General features: G+C 41.6%; 1 protein-coding gene across 1 annotated transcript; it reads left to right on the plus strand.

Annotated features, from left to right (window-relative positions):
• Positions 1 to 13: 13 nt before the first annotated feature.
• LOC124015968 (U3 small nucleolar RNA-associated protein 18 homolog) lies at positions 14 to 14,499 on the plus strand. Its single transcript, XM_046331471.1, has 13 exons — positions 14 to 405; positions 839 to 975; positions 4,018 to 4,113; positions 4,201 to 4,271; positions 4,718 to 4,815; positions 7,644 to 7,769; positions 8,051 to 8,225; positions 8,597 to 8,697; positions 8,843 to 8,933; positions 10,279 to 10,402; positions 11,594 to 11,768; positions 11,953 to 12,095; positions 12,205 to 14,499. Exons 1-13 carry the CDS (start codon positions 205 to 207, stop codon positions 12,227 to 12,229), a joined length of 1,563 nt encoding a protein of 520 aa, XP_046187427.1. The 5' UTR covers positions 14 to 204; the 3' UTR covers positions 12,230 to 14,499.
• Positions 14,500 to 19,342: the final 4,843 nt, after the last annotated feature.

The following is a 19,342-nucleotide window of genomic DNA, read 5'->3' on the forward strand; positions in this document are numbered from 1 at the left end:
TGAAATTAGTGCAGCCGCACGTTCCCTTTTCTCACAACTAACACAGCGTTGCAGCAACCCCATGTGGAAAACATTGGGTGTATGAGGCATGCTAATGTAAAAGACTAGCTAGCACATTTATGAGTCTACTGAATCTGGTTAAATTCTAGCGTGTCCTGAGACAACTTACAATTCGTTTCATATGCTAAGGTTTAAACGATAAACATGGACAAAGTCGGTAAACACTCTAGAAAGGGGAGAGAGGCGACGAAGAGAGTCTCTGAACCCGAGCCTGACTACGACGAGGAAGTGCTAAAAAGACACAAAAACGCTCAGGCAGTGACTGTTTTGGGCGAAGAAGATGCATCTGTAAAACTTCTAGAAGATCTTGTTTTTGGTGCTGAAGATGATCTTGTGGAAAAGCTGGTAGGAATGCATTAGTTACATATTGGGGTGTATTCATTACGCCGATTCTGTAGCAAAACGTTTCGTCTGTTACAAAACGTTTTGCAACAACTCCAAACGCTCTTCAACGTGACGTAAAATATGTTGCGTTTTAAACGGAAGTTGTAGTTAATTTTACGGTTGCCATTCCAATACGAAAAATCGGCGTAATGAATTACACGTTTACATTTAAGTCATTTAGCAGACGCTCTTATCCAGAGCGACTTACAATGATGCTGCCTGCCAGATGCTCAGTCGATTATGTTGGCACATTGTCAGCATGGCATAGATATAAATCCATTATTGATTGATAGTTAGTTACAACCAGGTAATAGACAAATAATCTCCAGTGACACATCGTTTACTTTTAGTTTCATTGCAGTCTGTTTTTAGCAAATCAATTTCTTGTCAACAGGTCAGAGAGGATGGAGGTGCCACACTTCTGGATGATGACGATTCCAGCGATTCCGATGTAGAGAATGAAGCACGGCTGAAGGTTCAGCCAACAAGGACAGCAGTATGGGAGGATGAGGATGATGATCTGGAGGAAGAGTTAGTACCTGAGACTGCAGCAATGTCTTATTGTGTCTTTTCAGCATTGATGTCATGTACAATGCTTCACACTTCATGTCGTTGTAGTCATGTAACCCTAATCTCAATTACATGGATATGTGAATCAAACATTGCTTGTATGGGCAGTTACTAGTGATGTGCATCTTTCCCTTTTGAAGACGAATCTATACGTATCTAGATACACGGGTATGATATAGAAACCAGTGCTTGACCTGGACTGAAATCGGTTCCGGTACTCATTTTGGGTGCCGGTACTGTGGAAATTTAGGTGCAGGAGCTCCCACAATACTTTTGAGCTAATATTCTATATGATGAAGAGGAGCTCAAGCAGTAGAACATTTGAGGTGCTGGTACTCAGCTCCAGTGAGCTCCTAGCCAAGTCTAGCACTGACGGGAATGATACGTTTTAGTTTGTAACTATTTGGTTTGATGAGAGGAACAAATCCATACGATTTGTTTTGATGCGATAATATTCGATGCTACAACATTTGTTACATAAACACATTCATTTTCCATTCTAAATTCATATCTGCTGCTGATGGAGCTCACTGGCTGGGCCTCTGAGCTAGACCTGTTTGAGCTGATGTGTGTGTAAATGTCTATGGTGTGTGTGTAGTCACTTGAGCTGAGCCATAAGGGAGACTAGTGAGCATCTACCACCCCACTATTAGATTTGTGTAGACCGCTTGACAGAAATGGTAGCAGAAGGTGAATGTTGAACTTTTGTTAAGCCTCGATCACACCAACAGAGAGTCATTGTGCAAAATGGTAAGCAAGCATCATCTGGATGTGTGCAACCAAAGCTCAACATTCACCTTCTGGTGTACCAAAATGCAATGACGCTATTGGTGTGATCAAGGCGTTATTAGTCAGCGTGCGAAGCAACGCTCAATTTTAGTAGGCTACCGATATTCCCTAGGGTTGTTCAACATGCAAAACTACTTGTAGATCCTTTTAAAATATATATTTTTTATTTTACCAGGCAAGTCAGTTAAGAACAAATTCTTATTTTCAATGACAGCCTAGGAACAGTGGGTTAACTGCCTGTTCAGGGGCAGAACGATTTGTACCTTGTCAGCTCGGGGATTTGAACTTGCAACCTTCCGGTTACTAGTCCAACATTCTAACCACTAGGCTACCTGCCGCCCCATAAATAAATAAATAAACAATTTTACCTTTATTTAACCAGGTAGGCCAGTTGAGAACAAGTTCTCATTTGGTGACCAGGTCAAGATAAAGCAAAGCAGTGTGACAAACAACAACACAGAGTTACACATAAACAAACAGAGTCAATAACACAATAGAAAAATCTATGTACAGTGTATGTAAATGTAGTAAGATTAGAGAGGTAAGGCAATAAATAGGCCATAGTGGCGAAATAGTTACAATTTAGCATTAACACTGGAGTGATAGATGTGCAGATGATGATGTGCAAGTAGAGATATTGGGGTGTAAAAGAGCAAAAATAAATAAATAACAATATGGGGATGAGGTAATTGGGTGGGCTATTTACAGATGGGCTGTGTACAGGTGCAGTGATCGGTAAGCTGCTCTGACAGCTGATGCTTAAAGTTAGAGAGGGACATATAAGCTTCCAGCTTCAGTGATGTTTTATTTTGCAATTGGTTCCAGAGAACTGGAAGCAGAGAACTGGAAGGAAAGGCGGCCAAAGGAGGTGTTGGCTTTGGGGATGACCAGTGAAATATACCTGCTGGGGCATGTGCTACGAGTGGGTGTTGCTATGGTGACCAGTGAGCTGAGATAAGGCGGGGCTTTACCTAGCAAAGACTTATAGATGACCAGGAGCCAGTGGGTTTGGTGACGATATGTAGTGAGGGCCAGCCAATGAGGGCATATAGGTCGCAGTTGTGGGGCTTTGGTGACAAAATAGATGGCACTGTGATAGACTACATCCAATTTTCTGAGTAGAGTGTTGGAGGCTATTTTGTAAATGACATTCCCGAAGTCAAGGATCGGTGGGATAGTCAGTTTTTCGAGGGTATATTTGGCAGCATGAGCGAAGGAGATATGTTGCGAAACAGGAAACCTATTCTTGATTTTATTTTGGATTGGAGATGCCATTCTAAGTCAGAACCATCCAGAGTGGTGATGCTAGTTGGGCGGGTGGGTGCGGGCAGCAATCGGTTGAAGAGCCTGCATTTAGTTTTACTGGTATTTAAGAGCACTTGGAGGCCACGGAAGGAGTGTTGAATGGCATTGAAACGCATTTTGAGGTTTGTTAATAGAGCCCAAAATCCCCCTCCTGGGTGGCGCAGTGATTAAGGGCGCTGTACTGCAGCGCCAGCTGTGCCACCAGAGACTCTGTCGTAACTGGCCGCGACCGGGAGGTCCGTGGGGCGACGCACAATTGGCCTAGCGTCGTCCGGGTTAGGGAGCGTTCGGCCGGTAGGGAAATCATTGTCTCATCGCGCACCAGCGACTCCTGTGGCGGTCCGGGCGCAGTGCGCGCTAACCAAGGTTGCCAGGTGCACGGTGTTTCCTCCGACACATTGGTGCGGCTGGCTTCCGGGTTGTATGGCGCTGTGTTAAGAAGCAGTGCGGCTTGGTTGGGTTGTGTATCGGAGGATGCATGACTTTCAACCTTCGTCTCTCCCGAGCCCATACGGGAGTTGTAGCGATGAGACAAGATAGTAGCTACTAAACCATTGGATACCACGAAAATTGGGGAGAAAAAGGGGGTAAAATAAAAAAAGTGTCCAAAACCAGTGACTGTCAACGCAGTTACATGCTTAGTTTGACAATGAAGGAGAGGAAGCATCAGTTTTCACAACAGATCAGAGGTATTTTCGGGAAGGTAGAAAGAAAGTAACATGAGCAAAACCTTTTAGTGAACTGACGATTCATAACGTTTGAGTCGATTTTCTGACCGATGCGTGGTACATTTAGATCGATCTTAAACATTGGAACCAGGGACCCGATGCGTTTCGGTGAACCATTACATCCTAGTTACGTCACTGTTTTTTATTAATCCATTCATGATATTTCCCTCGTGTTTCCTAGAGTGGACATGAAAAACCGGTTCCGTAGAGACCTGGCCAAGAGTGACGCGGAGGCCAAGATGTCCAAACAGAAGTTACAGCAGAGGATGAAAGAACAGTAAGTGGATGTTAGTAACACAGCCATGGAGTAAATACCACTGGGATCTTGTGGTTCAAGCTCTTACTTCCAACTCATTTTTGCCAGGTTCCAAAAAGCAATGGGTGGAATGCCGTCCTGGGCAGAGACAAAATCAAAGAAAAAGAATAAGAAAAAAGGTAAACTCCCACATTTTGGTTGTAAACGACTTCATGATCCATGTAGTATGTTACGAGAGATGCCTCTCAGATGCCTCTCACTTTTTTAAATGTTTGGACATAAGACTAAAAACACCAACAAATGATTTTGATTTTAATTTTGCATATCTGTTCCAAAGTATTCACACGCATAATAGAGAGATACACACTGAGTCTACAAAACATTATGAACACCTGCTCTTTTCATGATATAGACGGTTTGAAATTATTGTTTTAATACAATTGTATATATGTTTGGGCTTCTTGTGGACAATTTGCAGTTTACAAATGATTTGTAATTATGTTCCGACCTCCTGACCATCGGCTCAAGAAAAAAAATCGGCATGCGGCTGAATCTAGTTTGAGTCCTGCTATAAAGTATACATTTGTCTTTTCAATAAAATATGTCTATTTCCCAAAAACTAAAGATGACTCTGATGATGAGGATGAAGATGGAGACGACCTGATGAGGAAGACGGGCAACTTTGTGGGCTCACCCGACAGCCTTCCCAAAGGAATCATACAGGTGAGTTCTGTTCTCCCATCATCTTACCACTACTACATTTGAGGTTAAGTTAGAGCACATATGTCAGAGTCAAGGCCCGCGGGCCACATCCGGCCCGCGAGAAGGTTTTTTACGGCCCCTGGGATGATCTTGATTTGTTATTAGAACCGGCCCGCAGACCGCAGCAAGCCGGCAGCCCGCAGATCTTTTACACGCACCAATACTACATTTCCCACAATGCAACGGTGACGCACCGAGCAGTAGGCTGCTTCATTTCAATATTTATTGGCACAGCAGTTGTCAGCATCACAGTAAAATTAACTTTCAGATACCCATCAAAAATGGCAAAACGGAAGGTGGACACTGAGAACCGGGGGTTTCAAACAAGGTGGGAGTCGGAGTATTTGTTCACGGAGGTAGCTGGAAAACCTGTGTGTCTTCTGTGTGGAGAAAGTGTGGCGGTACTGAAAGAGTATAATCTGAGACGACATTATGAAACGAAACACGCGGACAAAAACAAGAATATGGACATGGAACAAAGGCTACAAAAGGCAGAGGAATTAAAACGAGGCCTCAAATCTCGACAGGCTCTGTTCAAAAAAGCCAAATCACAAGGCCAGGCTGCTGTCAAGGCCAGTTTTATTTTGGCAGAAGAGATCGCTAAATCAGCCCGGCCATTTACGGAGGGGGATTTCATCAAAAACTGCATGATTAAAGTTTGTGACGAAGTTTGCCCAGAAAAAAGGCAACTCTTTTTAAATGTGAGTCTGAGCAGAAACACCATTGCCGAGAGAGTAAGACCAGTTGTCCATCAATCTAAAAGAGCAGCTTGTGAAAAAGGGAAAAGATTTCATTGCATATTCCTTGGCTGTGGATGAGAGCACCGACATTTCTGACATTGCCCAGTTGTCAATTTTCATCCGCGGAGTGGACTCCAGCCTAAGCGTGACAGAGGAGTTTTTGGCTTTACGTCCTATGCATGGCACAACTACGGGGCATGATTTGTATGAAGAGGTGTCAAGATGTGTAAATGAGATGGAGCTGCCTTGGGAAAAACTCGTGGGTTTGACAACCGACGGAGCACCTGCGATGTGTGGACACAGGAGCGGACTGGTGAAGAAGATACGGGAAAAGATGCAAGAGGAAAACGCGACAGGTGAGCTGACAGCTTATCATTGTATCATACACCAGGAAGCGTTGTGCGGTAAAGCCTTGAAAATGGAGCATGTAATGAGCATCATCACGCGCACAGTTAACTTTATCAGAGCCAAAGGTTTGAATAACCGCCAGTTCAAGGCATTTCTGACGGAGTTAGAAACGGAGCATGGTGATTTGCCTTATCACACAGAGGTGCGATGGCTAAGCCAGGGAAAGGTGCTTCAAAGATGTTTCGAGCTTCGTGAGGAGATTTGTCTGTTCTTGGACAGCAAAGGGAAAGACACAACACAACTCCGAGACGAAATGTTTCTGTGTGAAATGGCTTTTCTGTGTGACATTACGAGTCATCTGAATGCAATGAACTTGCAGCTGCAGGGTCGGGATCGTGTCATCTCTGATATGTACAGTACAGTGAAGGCATTTAAAACCAAACTGACTCTGTGGGAGACGCAGATGCGGAAAGAAAATTTGAGCCACTTTCCCAGCTGCCAGACCATGAAAGAGAAGCTCTCTACCAGTGCGTTCCCGAGCGCACAGTTGGCTGATAAAATAGGTATGCTTGCCGCTGACTTTCGACGCCGATTTGCTGACTTTGAAGCACAAAAAAGCAGGTTGGAACTGCTCGGTAACCCATTTGCTGTTGACGTGGAAAGCTCACCACCAAACCTCCAAATGGAGTTGATTGACCTCCAATGCAATGATGCACTGAGGGCAAAATATGCCCTCAGCTGCTCCAACGTTGTCTATGTTTGGCAGCACATACCTGTGTGAACAACTGTTTTCTTTGATGAACTTGAACAAAACATCACACAGAAGTCGACTTACTGCTGAACACCTCCACTCAATTCTGAGGATTTCCTCAGCTCAGAGCCTTACCCCGAACATTGATGAACTTGTGGAAAAGATGGGACACCACCAAGTATCACCCTCAACCTCAAACAAGTGAACATTACTGTGCAATCACATATTTAGAGTTTTTACTCAGTTCAAGTTTAAAAGTTAAAGTTTAATATTTGTTTTCACTGCATGTTACTTCTCCTTAAACAAAGTGTTGTTTTTGATTAATAGATTTTTGCACTTTATTTTATTGTATTTCAATCCAATTATATTTTTAAAATATTTCAGTTGAGTGGATGATAGAAAATTGCTATTATTGTTTTTTTCTTTGAAGTAAATTTAGCCCACTTTTGCTAAAATAGAAAATATAGGCTACTGATGGTGCCTTGAATACCGGTTTCTTTCATTTAATGTTCATGTTATGGGGATTTTTATATAAAGGAAATTTGTCTTTTGTGTCTGTTGAAAATTAAAGATTACTGACAGAGCCATAAGAAAATATTGCTTTATTTATCTGATCATATTGGAATATATTTGTTAGGTTTTCAGTAGGTTCAATTAGGTTCACTAGACTATATGCGTCATTTAAAAAAATTTCAATGAACATTCGAACAGTCCGGCCCTCGGCTTGTAGCTAAATTTTTTATTTGGCCCTCCGTCCATTTGACTTTGACACCCCTGAGTTAGAGTAAAACAACCAGGTCTCTCTCTGTCTGCAAATGAGGACTCTAAACCAGAGTACTTTAGAGGTTTGGGAGTTACAAAACCAGTACGTTTTCCAGAATTAGATAATGTGGTTTTGTTTACATGTGATGCTAGTCCATTTATTCTGGATGTATTTAACTCTCTTGCAGATGAAGAAGTGCCTACATGCCAACAACGACCGGCCGTCTGAGGGCAGGCTGACCACGGTGCAGTTCCACCCCTCTGCCCAGGTTGTCATGACAGCAGGGCTCGACCAGTCCATCTCTCTGTTCCAGGTATTCATTTTACTCATCAGCTGCTGTCTTCTCTCAGGTATTCTTGTGGCAGTCGTCATGAGACATGGTATAGGGAACTGCATCCTTAACAATATCCTCCAGACCTTTTTTTGACCATACAAACTAGAAGCAAAAAATATATACAAACTCAATGGACCAGCAATTATCCTTATGGATGATTATCTTATGGTTATTTAGTGAATCTGTGACACTAACATACAAGTTTGTACTAATATGAATTACCATCCACCTCACTCTAAATGTCCCTCCTTCCTCTCCAGGTTGATGGGAAGACCAACCCTAAGATTCAGAGTATTCACCTGGAGAGGTTCCCGGTGCACAAGGCCCAGTTCAGCGTGAACGGGGAGCAGGTGGTGGCCACCAGTTTCAGGAACAAGCTGTTCTACATCTATGACATGATGGAGGGCAAGGTCATCCCTGTCCACACTGTCAGAGGTGAGGAGGAGGAAGCCATGGGGAGTCACTAGAACCCCAAGGCTGTTCGGTAGTAGTCTAACCAGTTGGCTGTTAGGTAGTGACAGCCTTTTATAACTAGGCTTGGGCGGTATCGAGATTGTCAAACCTCCATATCGATATCCGGTAAAGACCGGCACTGAACACAAAGCCCGCTGAGCCTTTGTAAACCGAAGGTTAGCAATGCTAACAAGTACATGTAAAATCTCAGTGAAAACATTTTATACAGTCTCTGATCCAAATTATTTGCAGGACAGACATCCCAACTCAGTTATACAAATAACAATAAATGCTACTCACAGTTTGCTGCACACACAAAACAAAGTGCAGTAACAATTATGATTGCCCCCCAGGTCTGAGGGAACAGAGGGTGAAAGAGTTTGAAGTCTCCCCTGATGGAGAATCCCTCCTTCTCACTGGCACCTCCGGATACCTCCACGTGTTAACAATGAAGGTAAGTGATTGTAGATGGCAAATACCTGGTATACCACACATCCAAAATGGATCAAAATGTAAGACTCCATTTTGGATCAGGCGCATACATGTATTGCATAAATGTCTGTGTTTTCTCACTGTTGTTTTTATTTTTATTTTTTCAGACAAAGGAGGTAGTGAAAAGCATGAAGATCAACGGAAACATTGTGGGAGTGGCTTTTTCCCACGACGGCAGCAAAGTCTTCACCAATTCTGGTGGGTTTTTACCCTGGTCTAAGACACACAGCCCAACACCCCAATCACATCCTAAAGCCTTTTTTAGATTTTAGTTAACGCTTCAAAATGTGACTTTTTGGGCGACCTGACCAAATTAACATAGAAATTTGAGTCATGCATCATTCTCTTTGAAATCAATTCTGAGACGCTGTAGACTTGTTTTATGTGCGCCATTTCTATGCTTCACATTCTTAAGTTAGATTTACTGTCTTTTTACTTTTGGCTTTGTTCACAAGCTTCAAACAATATTTTTGTTTATGGGACATATATTTAACTGGTACAATGATTCTCTACACCAGTGGTCCTAGTTGGTCACCAAACATTTCTGTAAAAAAAAACAACGATTAATCCTCATGTTCCTATTTTTGTATTTGTTTCAAGCTGTTGTTGGTAGGTGCACTTGATTCAGCAGCCCTAGCACTGGGAAGGCAAAGTGTTCCCATTTTGAAAAATACCCAGAGCAAATCAAGTGCAACTTCAGGCCTACCGCTGGCCAATCATATAGCTCAGATCACCGTGTATGCACAGTTTCCTCAAGCCAAAGACTGTAAAAAGAAGCCTCGAGCGCACAGCAAAGTTGATACTGTGAGATTTCAAAATCATGTTTAAAACCATGACTAGAGAGACTCTGCGGAATATAGCAACGCGCTGCTGTTTTTATGAATAAGTTCATGTTGAAGTTGTTATTCAGCGCCATACATCCACTCACTGCAAGCAGTATAGCAAAGTGTTATTTTCCTTTAACTGGCCACCCGATTTAACAACATGAATTGGTGCATGAGGCAGAAATAATGCAGTGCGACTTGAGTTTCGCCGTCAGCTGGAAGCCTCACCGCTGCTCTCTCCTTTCCCTCAGACTGACCATCGGATGCAGGCCATTAGTCCAGTAAAATAAATAAAAGCAAATGCATTGCGCTCACTCAGCTGTATACGTATACCTACAATTTTGAAATATAATTTCAAAATTATCTGAGAAGAACAACATTGGCCTGGCAATTCAAGCATAACCAATTTGCAGTGGCAATGTATTGGGCATTTTGCCTACTACAATCCTCATTGCTACAGAACCGTTTTTAATAGGTTAATATTTCATTTTTTGTCATGTTTAAAATATATATATATAAACAAATCTGAGCGATAGATCTTGGCTTTGAATTTTGACTAAGGAAGTGACCACTGCCCTGGTGACCACTGCTTGTTTTGTCACAAACTGAAATTAGGTGAACTACTAGCATTTTAGCAGAAACGAAATGGCAGAGCGATTTCTGCATATTCCACCTTTTTTTTAAAGCTGTATGTACCAAAATTTGTTTTGATGTTGCAGAGGAGGGTGAGGTGTACATATGGGACATGAGGAGCAGTAAATGCCTGAACAGGTTCACAGATGATGGCTGTGTGAGTGGGACCTCCATGGCTGCATCCAAGAACGGACAGTATCTGGCCTGCGGGTGAGTCAGCCATTTTGATTTTAGCATTTTCCATGTCTTTTTGTGATACGAGGTTGTTGGTGTGTATCTTTATTCATTTATTTATTATTAATTCATCCGTTTCCTTGCTGATGTGTTTCAACAGCGATGGTCCCTGTCGTTTTGTGATCAAGCCATTGCAATGTTTGTATTGTCCTGTTTGTCTTGCTTCAAATGTCTTTTTTTGTTGTTTTTATGCATGATTTTGCCACAAAACCTTAAGGATAATTGGGTCGTTCCACCAATTAGGTGGCTTTTTAAGAAGTGTAACAAATATTACAATTCTGTCATAAAGAGCACGTTAAACTTAATTTTAAAAAACAACATAGTATCCCACTTTAAGCGATTTTAAATAAAACATTATTATGTGCCAAATATGTGCTTATTATGTGCCTTATTATGTGCTTATTATGTGCCAAATAAAGGAACAGGGTTGACGATTTCATCTTTAATCAGCTGTACATTTCCTCGTGACAGGGGGAATAGAATCTTGTTTTGTGCAACAGGGAGTGTTAATTAAATGCAAGCTTCACACAAAAAAATGTAGTGAAAACATTTCTAGCCTGTCTGTCCATGGGTAACCGGGTTGACATGTCATGCTCGACCCGCTCAGTTTTCCACCACAAAACACCAGAAAATAGCCAAAAAGAGTAGAACCAGCTCACCCGATTTTACTCTGATTTGACTATTCGATGTTCTGTTTTTCAGGATGAAAACTATTCTAAAAGGAATAGTTTCACGAATTCAAGTAAACATGGTTGATCTTAAAAATGAAGGAAACATGTAAATGAATCACATGAAATATATTATCTTCAGAAATGACTTTGTCAAAGCAACAAAATAACTAGGGCTGTACAATGATGGTGAAAGAAACTTGGAGAAAGGTTGGGGTTAAGTGAGTTCAAATCTGACTAGAGGTGGACACATGGTTGACGGAGGGACATGTCAAAATGCTGATTTATTGAATTCTCCACGTGGTCTACATTTTAAAGGGCACTTCATTTAACATAACAGGCTTTTAAATGGTATTATTTGTGCACATTTTATACTTAAAATTTCAACGGGATGCAAAAGGCACCCATTTCATGGAATGACCCAATTGTATTTTTTCCGTATAGATATAGCTGTAGCACACAAGTTCACATCATTTTTCTACCATTTCTATTATCTCAGGTCAGCGGCAGGTGTGGTGAACGTGTACTCCCAGGAGGAGTGTATGCGGCAGAACAACCCCAAGCCTCTGAAGGCCATCATGAACCTGGTGACGTCTGCCACCTCTCTCCGCTTCAACCCCACCTCCGAGATCCTGGCCATCGCCTCCAGGGCTGACGACGAGGCTGCCCGATTGGTCAGTCTCTCTCTCTCACACACCTAATGTTGTCTTTGTCATCATAACAGCTACACCTGGTCTCTTGTAAATACAAGGTTTTATTGCAGCATGACTTGGATAGTAATAAAGAACTCAAATCATGTCTCTCTTTCACTGTCATCAAGTCTCTCCAAGTGCCATATGTCTACCCTTCTCATTTCAGGTTCATATCCCCAGCTTCACGGTGTTCTCCAACTTCCCCATGTTCCAGATGAAAACCATATACAGGGCCCACCGCCTGGACTTCTCCCCAAACAGCGGCTTCTTCTCTCTGGCCAACAACAAGGGCCGTGCCCCTCTCTTCAGGTAAGTCTTGTTTTTTGTTTTTTCAGACAGCAGAAAATAAAAAATATCAACACTATGGGTGACTTGATACAAGTAAATATGTTGGAATAATAATTTGGTTTATTTTCAGGTTGTTGCATTACAAAGACTTTTGATGAAGAGCATCACAAGCAGGCTCGTAATCAACATCAAGACACCAAGCTCCCTCAATACAACTACCATTGTCTTAAAGAAACATTTTACAATCAAAAGGACTTTAATTGTGAACTCGGTTATGGTAATTTCATCTATGAAAGTGTCACAGCAAGATACCATGTCTTTTATCCTGTTTTTTTCCCTTCAAATTTGAGTGATTACATTTTTTAAGTGTTCAGTTTTCAAAGTGCTTGTCCTGTGTATTTCTTTCTGTCTACTTTAGGGTTTGACAAATGTTTGTATAATGGATAATGTACAACTTCATTTCCTTGATACTTGGCCATTAGTATAGTTTCTTCTGTTCCAAGATATCTCGGAGAACAATAACATTATAGATTGACTAGTATAGAAAGGCTGTCAAACATGTATGCACTAAAGCCCCGTTAGTCTACTCCATGTTGACCTGAAAATCTGTTGCTTCCAGCCACAATAATGGATTAGAACTCACTGTGACTTCCATTTTGACCAAAGCGCTCCTCCAAATCTGATGGTGTTTGAAGACTATCATTTTCACACAACTTTGGATTAAATACTTAATGTTCAGTGCCTTCAGAAAGTATTCATACCCCTTGACTTATTCCGCATTTTGTTATTACAGCCTAAATTCTAAATGGATTAAATATGTTTTGCAAATGTATTAAATTAAATGCAGCAATATCTTATTGACATAAGTATTGACACACCTTTGCTGTGACATCTAATTGCGCTCGGGTGCATCCAATTTAATTTGATTAACCTTGAGCCGTTGCTACAACTTGATTAGAGTCCACCTTTGGCCAATTATTTTGTTTTGACATGATTTTGAAATAAACACACCTGTCTATATAAGGTCCCACAGTTGACAGTGCATGTCTGAGTAGAGACTATACCAAGAAGTCCATGGAACTGGCCATAGAGTGCTGAGGTAGAATTGTGACAAGGCGTATCTGGGAAAGGGTATAAAACCATTTCTACAGCGTTGGAACGTTTCCAAGAGCACAGTGGTCTGCATCATTGGGAAGTTAAAAAAAAAAAATAATATGGGACTACTCAAGACTGCCTAGAGCTGGACCTCTGACCAAACTGCGGAGGGAAAAAATCAGGTCAAGGGGTATGAAGAATTTCTGAAGGCACAGCCTATCTGGCCCAGTTTATCAGCAGACCAATAAAGTGAAGCCAATATAAACCCTTACTTTGCATTCATGCTCCCAGTATGGCTCATAGAACAGTTTGCTTGATGGTGCCATTCGCACTGTGAAATTGACTGCTTTTTTTTTTTTTTTACTGCACTAAAGGGACCTCCCTGCTGAGCCACAGCATTGAGAGAAACACACACACCTACAGACTCCAGATGAATGACAGTAACATCATGTGTTACATGCATTAGATCCTCCTTTAGGACGTCAGTCAGGGTAGGCAGCATTCCAACACCTACATTTCTCCTCATTAGTAAAAGATGAAGCACTGTGTCCTCCCTGAGGAGTCATAGTCGTTTGTATCTGCATTTAGACAAGTAATTTCTCTTCCCCTCGTGTTTCAGTGCATCTTTATCACATTTATTGTTTTGGTCTGTCCTGAGGTGCTCCTGTAATATAATAGGCTGTAGAAATGTCTTTATGATAAATGAACCTTAACACCAAACAAACAAGAGTTTTCCCCTGTAGTTCCCCTAATGCAGAAAACAACAGAAACTATTAACAGTTGGGAAGTGCAGAAACAAATAATGAGCCTCAACAGCATTTTACTTAGTTTTAGTTCTCATGTGGGTGTCTTGAGATCGGAAATAAATATATTTGCCCTTCAGACCAGACATAGAAAAATAGCTGCAGTTGTGTAATTAATGGTAATTTGTGTAAATATAGGTTTAGAATCTGTGTTTTGTCCTATCCTCTGGTCTGTTTGACTAATTTACAGATTTGCGATTTCAGCAGCAGGTTGCAGCTGTGTAGTTGGTGAACCTCTCAAAATAACCACAAACTCCATCTATCTCTTATGAATATATGTGCTAGTAACAAAATTATCTACACAAATTAGCCCTATCTTTTTACACAGTCTGTCTCTTTGACACGCATGTTAAAGGAGAAATGCAGTGGCTTCAAAAAGTATTCACACGCCTTTACTTTTTCACATTTTGTTGTGTTCCAAAGTGGGATTAAAAATGGATTTGTCATTTTTTGTCAATGATTGCACAAAATGATTACTTTTTTGGAGTATTTAATGGAAAATAAAAAAACAATATATTTTGACTAGACAAGTATTCAACCCCCTGAGTCAGTGCATGTTAGAATCAACTTTGGCAGTCTTTCTGGGTAAGTCACTAAGAGCTTTTGCAAACCAGGATTGTACAATATTTGCCCATTAATCTTTAAAAAACTCAATATTAGAAAAGGTGCTCTTAATGTTGTGTTGGATTTGCCCCAAACATAATGCTTTGTATTCAGGACAAAAAGTTCATTTTCTTTGCCACATTTTTAGCAGTATTACTTTTGTGCCTTGTTGTAAACAGGATGCATGTTTTGGAATATTTGTATTCTGTACAGGCTTCATTCTTTTCACTTTGTCATTTAGGTTAGTATTGTGGAGTAATAACTACAATGTTTTCTCTTATTACAGCCATTCAACTCTAACTGTTTTAAAGTCACCTTTGGCCTCATGGTGAAATCCCTGAGCGGTTTCTTTCCTCTCCGGCAACTGAGTTAGGAAGGACGCCTTTACCTTTGTAGTGACTGGGTGTATTTATACACCATCCAAAGTGTAATTAATAACTTCACCATGCTCAAAGGGATATTTGACATCTTTTTTTTTTTACCCATCTACCAATAGGTGCCTGCCTTTGCGAGGCATTGGAAAACCTCCCTGGTCTTTTTCATTGAATTTGTGCTTGAAATTCACTGCTCGACTGAGATACCTTACAGATAAATTGTATGTGTGGGGTACAGAGATGGGGCTGTGATTAAAAAATGATGTTAAACATGATTATTCCACACAGGTAGTCCATGCAACTTATCCAAATTGTTAAGCAAATTTTTACTCCAGAAGTTATTTAGGCTTGAATACTTACTGACTCATGACATATCACCTTTGCATTTTTAGTCATTTGTAAACATTTCTAAAAACATAATTCCACTTTGACATTATGGAGTGTTGCGTTCAGTGACACAAAATCGAAATGTAATGAATTTTAAATTCAGCCTGTAACAACAAAATGTGAAAAAAGTCCATGGGTGTGAATACTTTGAGGGCACTGTAGTTGTTTTACCAACTCACCTGACTACTGTGCAAGCTGCTGTCAACTCCCCATCACAACACATAACCACGCACAATCACACATATACCTGACTAGCTGGTAGTACCTTTGGCAGTGACGACAGCAGCTTTGCAGGACAGTCACAGACTTATTTCATTATTTCAACTCCATTGCAGAAGAAAACACCCAGAAGAAAGATCGATATAAGGTAAGTTTGTGTGTCAACTATTTTTGTAACAGGATAAAGCCATTTTTTTGTGTGTAGCAATATTAACTGCTGTAAAGTTACAGTGCTATAAGTACTCTATGAGAGCAACGATTCTTAAGTTTTCATTCCAAACAATCTTGTCTGTTGATGTGGGTCAGGTACATTTCACATTTAAACACAACTACATAGTGACATCATCATCTGAACCTATAACAGTGAGCATCCCAGTTTGGCAGATACTATTCTTCCTTGATTGTCACCGGTTTAGTCACTGAGAAGTTTCCAGGTAGACCTCAGTACAGGACATTCATTGACTAGTTTACTTTCCATTCGTAAACAGCCATTAACATAATCTCAGCAAAAAAATAATCGTCCTCACTGTCAACTGCATTTTATTTTCAGCATGTAAATATTTGTATTCACATAAGATTCAACAACTGAGACATAAATTGAACAAGTTCCACAGATGTGACTAACAGAAATGGAATAATGTGTCCCTGAACAAATGGGTCAAAATCAAACGCACGGCGTTAAGATTGCCTGCAATAACAACAAGCTCAGTCCGATGATGCTGTGACACACCGCCCCAGACCATGAAGGACCCTCCACCTCCAAATCGATCCCGCTCCAGAGTACAGGACTCGGTGTAACGCTCATTCCTTCGATGATAAACGAGAATCCGACCATCACCCCTGGTTGAGATAAAACCGCGACTCGTCAGTGAAGAGCACTTTTTGCCAGTCCTGTCTGGGTCCAGCGACGGTGGGTTTGTGCCCATAGGCGATGTTGTTGCCGGTGATGTCTGGTGAGGACCTGCCTTACAACAGGCCTACAAGCCCTCAGTCCAGCCTCTCTCAGCCTATTGCGGACAGTCTGAGCACTGATGGAGGGATTGTGCGTTCCTGGTGTATCTCGGGCAGTTGTTGTTGCTATCCTGTACCTGTCCCGCAAGTGGGATGTTCGGATGTACCGATCCGCTGCAGGTGTTGTTACACGTGGTCTGCCACTGCGAGGACGACCAGCTGTCCGTTCTGTCTCCCTGTAGCGCTGTCTTAGGCGTCTCACAGTATGGACATTGCATTTTACTGCCCTGGCCACATCTGCAGTCCTCATGCCTCCTTGCAGCATGCCTAAGGCATGTTCACGCAGATGAGCGGGGACCCTGGACATCTTTCTTTTGGTGTTTTTCAGAGTCAGTAGAAAGGCCTCTTTAGTGTCCTAAGTTTTTATAACTGTGACCTTAATTGCCTACCGTCTGTAAGCTGTTAGAGTCTCAACGACCGTTCCACAGGCGTATGTTCATTAATTGTTTACAATGAAGATCTGTGAAGTTATTTGGATTCTGGAGGGTCCTGAAAAAGGAACGTTTCTTTTTTTGCTAAGTTTAGTCTTGGTTACATATGAACCTCACCGTTCACTGTTGGTGAAAAGTTTTGACGAGCTAGCGCCAATCATGTAAAGTATCAAATCTAGTAGCACAATGCATGTGTCATGTTATGTTGGATGGTGACATTGGTGCGACTAGAAACAGTCAATTAAACCTGGGCTTTAGACAGCCGTTTAGCTTTGGACCAAACTGAGGCCGCATGAATGGGACACAAGAATCGGCCTGTCGACAGCCTGCAGTTGTCAGTAGCAGATAGACAGCCTGGGATATTGTTTGCCTGACTGGCAGGGAAGCTTGAAAGTATGTCCCCATGTTTTTGAGGTTATATAACTTATTTGTTGGATTCACGGATCACTTTCCAAATAAATACAATTTTAAAGCTCTTAGGGTTGAAAGAGTAATTTACTGCATCACAAAGAGGCCATTGTTGTTTTTATTGAGGGAGATGGAGCATTTGAGTTCACATGCATTGACAGCATGTATGGTATGACATCCACATTCACTCATGTCTGAGACAATCTAAGCCACACGCAACAAAACTGACTATAGTCTACAGAGCATACAGAGATACACCTGTTATTTTCCATTGGCTCAGATGTGAAGCTCTGTGGCATCACAGTGTCCTGATCATCTCTCAGGTCACCAAGAGGAAAATCACTTGCACGCCACACAGGTAGATTAATGGTTGGACAAGGGAGGCTTCTTTTGGGACTAACTACAAAATAAGTAATGAAGTAAGTAATGAAGAACCTGACAGATTGTATGTTAAATTGGGTTGGAAAGTGTGGAGTCCTCCGCCTTGAAGCAGAGAATGATATTATGGCAATGTTGGAAATTCAATGTCAGCCTGTCTGTCTGAAAATGTACCTGTGGTCAGAGACCCGTGTTCAAATGACAATGGAAGTACTGGAATCTGAGACTGTTCTTCAGTGGCTATTCAATTCTTAAAACATGGGATAAAAGCCATGAGCTCACACATCAGTCTAAATTGCATGGATGACGTTTGTCTGTCTGTCAGTATCACGGTAGAATAACGATTTTTACCTCTCTTGCATCTGTGTGCTCCCATTAGGCCTATGTGGGGTAGAATTGTCTATTGTTGTGCTTTCAGGAGGAATTATGAGAGCACACAAGGTGCACTGTAGGAATTATGTGGAGAAATCACACACACACACACACACACACACACACACACACACACACACACACACACACACACACACACACACACACACACACACACACACACACACACACACACACACACACACACACACACACACACACACACACACACACACACACACACACACACACAGAGCATAGGAGAGAGAGAGTCTTTTGAAAATGTCATGGAACGCTGTAGGACCAGAAATATCAATGGACTAGAATAGAGAGCATTCTGGAAAAACCAGACACAGCCTTCTGGATTGATGAGGGTAATTACTTGGATCAGAGCAAATGAGAGGAAGAGAGGTGAGGTAGTCACTTTAGACTATTGAGATAAACCCTTTGGCGTGAATCAGCACTAATTGTAAACAGGTGTTAGGCCAATCCCAGTGAAGGTGGCCCACAATTCACCTGTGCATATCAGTGATAGTTTGTCCACTGTCAGACACACTTCTTGTCTCTAATCTACAACAAGTCTGAAATCAGTTTAAAAATACTTCTCTGAGATCGGTTAAGCCTTAACTGGCCCGCGGAACCGGCCCCCAAGGAGGTTCGATCAGGCCCGCAGGATAATTTGAAAGTGGAAAAAATGCATAAAAGACATGGAATTAATAGTTTTAATTCGCTGCAATTCATGGATTATCCGCTAAGGGGCGCACTCTTTCCATCAGAGTAGAAGACAAGCCGCATCACTGAGACAGACTGAAAACAGCAGACGGTATCAATGCGCCATCTGCTGCTTGTTACGACGTTGTTAATACCTTGGTCTCTACCTCTCCGCTACACCCTCATTAGCCAAAATGTCGTTATCCAAACGGAGAAAAGTAGATAAGGAGTGTAGAATTTTCAAAGAAAAAGGGACCACGTCCTATTTATTTACAGAGATGCACGGAAAACCTTTGTGCTTGGTGTGTTTGCAACAAGTTTCGGTATTGAAGGAATATAATATTCGACGCCACTACGAGACTCATCACAGCGAAAAATATGACGGCTTGCAAGGACAACTGAGAAGACAAGTCCAGACTAGACTAACACCTTTAAAATGCTGCCTTAGATACTGTTTGCATTGAAAGAATACAGCT

The sequence above is a fragment of the Oncorhynchus gorbuscha genome, linkage group LG26 (assembly GCF_021184085.1).
Source record: "Oncorhynchus gorbuscha isolate QuinsamMale2020 ecotype Even-year linkage group LG26, OgorEven_v1.0, whole genome shotgun sequence".
Taxonomy (NCBI): Eukaryota; Metazoa; Chordata; class Actinopteri; order Salmoniformes; family Salmonidae; genus Oncorhynchus; species Oncorhynchus gorbuscha.